This window comes from Rhagoletis zephyria, unplaced genomic scaffold (genome assembly GCF_001687245.7).
Source record: "Rhagoletis zephyria isolate East Lansing unplaced genomic scaffold, Rhagoletis_zephyria_1.1 Rzeph_scaffold_26697, whole genome shotgun sequence".
In the NCBI taxonomy this organism is placed as follows: domain Eukaryota; kingdom Metazoa; phylum Arthropoda; class Insecta; order Diptera; family Tephritidae; genus Rhagoletis; species Rhagoletis zephyria.
This window is the reverse complement of record NW_016183755.1, coordinates 1-5447: the sequence shown is the minus strand read 5'-3', so window position 1 is coordinate 5447 and position 5447 is coordinate 1. Positions and strand designations below refer to the sequence as shown.

The following is a 5447-nucleotide window of genomic DNA, read 5'->3' as shown; positions in this document are numbered from 1 at the left end:
TTAGAGATTAAATACTTATATATTTTTAGTATTTATTCCTATGTGAAATATGTAGGAGATATTGCGTGTTGGCTGTTAAAAGAAAATGTAATGAGCAAGATGAATAGAAAAAAAGCTGCAGGACTATAAAAATAAGTAGCAATATCTCTTTTATTGTCAAGGAGTTTTAGCGACCTGAGAACAGTTTTTGCAAAGTGGGAACAGTTTTTAAATGCTGTCAGTGCTTTTCGAACTTCTTATTTTTTACTGTAGATGGTTTTTAACTAGGTGCTAAAAGTCTTAGTTGCATGGGGACAGTTTATTTAATAGCCTTTTAATTTTTTTTCGTTGAAATTCTCATTTTCAAAAGCACACCAGAAAAAACAATAAGCTGAAAATGACGTGTGTTGACTTACTGTTTGACAACAGTGAAATTATTGATTTTAGGGTATTGAATAAACAAACTGTACAAAAATTAAAAAAAAACAAATTTTAAATGGTATACTTTTAAAAAATCATACAGAGTTAAGGTCTGATTAAGGGAACTTAACTTAACTTGACGTAACTTGGAACTTAGAAAATCAAGTTGAAATAGACTTGGGCGTTGCGTTAAGTTACGTTACGTTTTCCCTTTAAAATATAAGCAACATCGATTTAAGACAATTTTTAAGGGACAGCGTCTAAGTTACGTTAAGTTGCCATAATCAGGCCTTTGGTTTTTTTTATAGAAAAAGTGTACGCGGAGCTTGCTCGCGTTTTATTAGAAAATCAAACATTTTTATTCAATAGAATTTTATAATTCTTTTTTTGTTAGCTGAGATAAAAGCCAAATATGTATATTTTTTAAAAAATTAAGGTATGAGATTACTTTTTCTTCTAAAGAAATTATTGTTGTTTGTCTTCTTTCAAAATTTTAAAATAAAAAATTAAATATCGCCTAGTAAACCTGTTTGTCGGCGTGTTTCACATATTTTCGTCTTAGGTAAATGCAAAAAAATCGGAGACATTTCAAGCAATAGTTTAGCAATGACAACATTTTTTTTTTAATGGAAATACATAGTTTAAAATTTGCCAGAAAACGGTGAAATCATTTAAAAGCATATTCAAACTTGGAAGTTTTACCAAAGTGTAAATTCGATGTAGTGTGAACAGTTTTTTCCTATTAAATCAGCTTAAAATAGTGTTACATATGAGCCATGCTCTAGAATATATATAAAACAATGTTTTACGACAATGAACACAGTTCTTGTCTGAATGAGAATAGGTTATAATCGAAATAAAATAGTAAAAATAGAAAAAACTGGTATTTTTGCGCTGGATATCAATGTAATATTTACTTGACAAAAAACATTTTCTTTATGGGAACAGTATATCTACAAGTGTTTGCTTGCCAAAGCTCCTGAGCTTATTCCTTTGGTTTTTAGATAAATTAATTTTTAGGGAGTATCCTCGCTAGTTTTTCTACTCTAAAAAATTCCCTCACCCAAATATTTAATGGGGCTTCTTTCTCTACTCAAACCATTTCTATTGAATGGAAACCATTTAAGGCTTCATTACGCCGAACAGTTAAGTGAAATAAATNCAATCGTATAGAAGACAACAAAAAGTAGATAGCAGATAGCGAAATAGCACTACCAATACTCAAGCAACATTCAATAATGACAGTCAATGAAGCTAGTGCCAAGAAACTTTCCAATTACTCTGTCTACTTGCAGTGACAATAATGTTAACTATACACCATAATGACTCGAAGCAACTGAGGAACAGTGTGTTGCCAGTAGAGTTAAAGGGGGTAGTGGGAGTATAAGAAAAAATTGATAGACAATTTGCCATTTTAATTGTCGCAATTTTTCAGTGCAGCGAATACACACGCTAACACATATGGTAATACATATTTACGTATGTACGTATGTATTTAAGTGCATATGCAGTTTGTGAGTGTAGACAGCAACCAACCATACGAGTGCACAAGTACCAATTTCCACTGACAACTCGCCTCATTTGCTCACACATCGTCCGCCTCGCATGCCCTGTACGCTGCATTACCCCCGATTGTCGAAATAATATCAATTTCACTTGATTTTGGGCATTTTAGCTAGGGATGCAAATTTTCAGAGCCAACATCGATACATCGATATTTCGATGTATCGTAAACACTAACATCGATGCCGAAAAAAATCGCCCTAAAACTATCGATACATCGATATTTTCCGATGTTTCTCTTTTTTAATAAGTATGTTACAGGTACTTCATGATTTGCAGGTTTTTACAGGAAGCTGTTAAGCGCTTCATAAGTTTAAATGGCGAAAACCGCTTTACCTGTAAAACCTGCAAATCCTGAAATACCTGGAACTGACTTAATGCTTGTTAAAATTTCAAGAAAAACCTAGTGTCCATCTAAACTGCTCTGTTAAGATTTCAATGGGTGGTTTTTTGATTTTAATTAGATTTCCTTCCAATGTCATAATAGATTTGCTGTATACGCGCAGATAATACTTACACTCACCTTAAGTCGTATTGAAATATTGTAACTACACTCTTGTTATCAAATTAATAAATAAAATACAAGTAATGTAACATAAATACGTATTTGTGTGATTTTATTATACTTATGTAGACTTAGTCTTCTTTGATTACATATAAGTATGTACGTGTATGCAGATATACATATATATATTCAAGTATATGTACATTAAAGAATGTATGTACGTACATGCCAGTTATACTGACTCATATCAATAGCTTAAACATATTTTACATTTATTTAAACATTTCGTTTTAAAGTTCCTGGTAGGTATACAATGAAATTAATGTTGGTTGGCAAAAAGTAAACAGCGATAGCGATCACTTATAAAAATCAAATATTTTGCCGATTCACAAGGTATCATAACAGTCATATTGTCNGCGCTTGAGTTATAGTTGCTCCAGCTTTTGAAAATAGCCTTTCAGATGGTACAGATGTAGCAACAATTGGTAAATATTTAGCTGCAAGCTTGTGTAACGTGGGAAATACACCTCTGAGGTCTTCCCAAACCTCCACTCCATTTTGTTTTACATGTATGGAGTTAACAGGCGAAGCCAAGTACATCTGTACTTCAGAAGAAATATATCTATCAAATGGCAATGCAGACTGTTGCCTCTTTTTTATACTGTCAAGCGCTAAACGATTATGATATTCCCATATATCGAATTCTTTTCCTGCATGGCAATCCGAGTCACTGCGTTCAGGATAAGTGCTTCTAGGTCTTACAACAGCAGCATTTTCCATTAAAGAGTTTAAAGCGTTAATGGCTTTACTTTTGGCCAAAGCATCTTGTAAGTGTAATGTCTTAAACCTCGGATCCAAAACGGTAGCTAACGCTAAAATCGAATGGTGTTCCAGTCTATTAAATCTCTTAGCAATTTGTTGCTCAAACTCATATTTTAGTTTAACAGTAACGTTGTTTCTTGGTGTTTTTGTGTGGAGCACATCACGAACGCAACTAATGAGCGGAATTACTTTGCTGACTGTAACGTAATTTTCGGCGCACAACTNAACCACATCACGAACGCAACTAATGAGCGGAATTACTTTGCTGACTGTAACGTAACTTTCGGCGCACAACTCTTTCGTTATAGTTTCGAATGGCTTTAGAAGTTCAATAACTTCTTTAATTATATCTAATTCATTTCCTGAAATCATTGGGGGCGTATCAGAGCGTGAGAGTAAAATTTCGTTGATAGTACCAGCCAGTTCCACAAACCTCTGCAGCATATAAAAACAGGAGTTCCAACGCGTTTTGACGTCTAGAATAAGTTTTTTTATTTGGCCATCTGACACACCAGCGTTTTTTTGTTTTTTTCTTAGCTCGTCACTAGCGTTAACGGACCTTTTAATGTATTTCACGATTTCTCTTACATGCGAAATTATTGTTGAAACATCGGGTGATTTTTCTATAGCTTGGGTAACTACCAAATTAACAGTGTGTGCAAAGCATGTTATAATCTTTCTCTCTCCAAATAATTCTCGACTTAATTTTAGCATGGTACTGTCGTTATCTGACACCACTGCCACAACTTTCTCTGCACATATGCCCCATTCATCGAATATTTCTGTAAACTTTTTTTTTAGATAGTCCGCTGTATGACTTTGAGTTAGCTCAAAAACACCAATTGTTCCACTAACAAGTTTTGTTTTGTTTAGAAAATGAATAGTTATACCAGCCGACATTGCCAGATATTTTTCATCTATTCGTATCTTGAATGTCTCCCTACACGGAACTACAGTCTTCAACAATTGTAAGAAACCTTTTCCCTCTACAACTGANAAATGATGTGGTCTGCATCATTTCGGTCCATATATCGTAAGTCAACGAATAGTATTGCACTGTCTTAAGAGACTGCTTAAAAATGGTCGACATTGCCAGATATTTTTCATCTATTCGTATCTTGAATGTCTCCCTACACGGGACCTTGTATAGTGGAACTACAGTCTTCAACAATTGTAAGAAACCTTTTCCCTCTACAACTGAAAAGGGTTTGTTGTCATTTACTATGAAGTTGACTATTGCTTCGGTTATTTTTTGAAATCGCACTCCATCTTTGGAGCTTACGCTATTAATTTTTTCAAACAAGGTGTCTACAGCCGGTTGGAGCAATTCTAGTTCTCTTACGTCTTTAGATATGGAAGGAACACTTCCTTGACTCGAACAAATAGACGAACCAGTGGCTCTTGATTCCTGAACATCAGGATTTATGTCGATAAATTCCGGCATCTTTTTTTGGATTGCGACGGACTCAGTATTTTCTTGCAACCCACTTTCTAATTGTTGTCCATGGATTTTGTTTAGATGACAACGCAGGTTTGACGTATTGCCAGACGTTTTCAAAATTTTGTTACATAATGTACACTTTGCAGTGTTGCTACATTTTTTTTTGAAAAAAGCGCCAAACTTGACTTTTGCTTGACATTTTGAATCCAGCAAAACTGTTGGAAAATAGTTACAGTTAAAATATTTATTAATGTGCGGTAAACAAGTATATTTTTTGAGAGAACAAGTTTAAAAATGTGTTTATAATGCAAGCACTTTTCTTATTTGATGTTCAAAACTGGTATGTAATTTGGAGTATGACAGCTTACAGTTTATAGACATTAGTTCACATGTGTTCCTATAATTAAGAGACCTACATGGTGAAGTATAATTTTGGCAAAAGAATTATTTTGTGGGACCTACTTTCAAAGACAATGGATATAGTGTATGGGGTGGACCTCGAGTTTAAACAATTATAGGCTTTGTAACCCAGTAGTTCGTTTTTAATAATATTCAGAAATTTAAAAACATTACTTTGTGGTTTTGTGGTCATATAATTAAGTTACTTAGAANATATTTTTTGAGAGAACAAGTTTAAAAATGTGTTTATAATGCAAGCACTTTTCTTGTTTGATGTTCAAAACTGGTATGTAATTTGGAGTATGACAGCTTACAGTT

General features: G+C 33.6%; 1 protein-coding gene across 1 annotated transcript; it reads right to left on the bottom strand.

The window, feature by feature from the left end:
- Positions 1 to 2872: 2872 nt before the first annotated feature.
- LOC108382388 (uncharacterized) lies at positions 2873 to 3733 on the bottom strand. The gene has a single exon (XM_017638766.1). The coding sequence runs from the start codon at positions 3731 to 3733 to the stop codon at positions 2873 to 2875; it is 861 nt and encodes a 286-aa protein (XP_017494255.1).
- Between the last annotated feature and the right edge of the window lie 1714 nt (positions 3734 to 5447).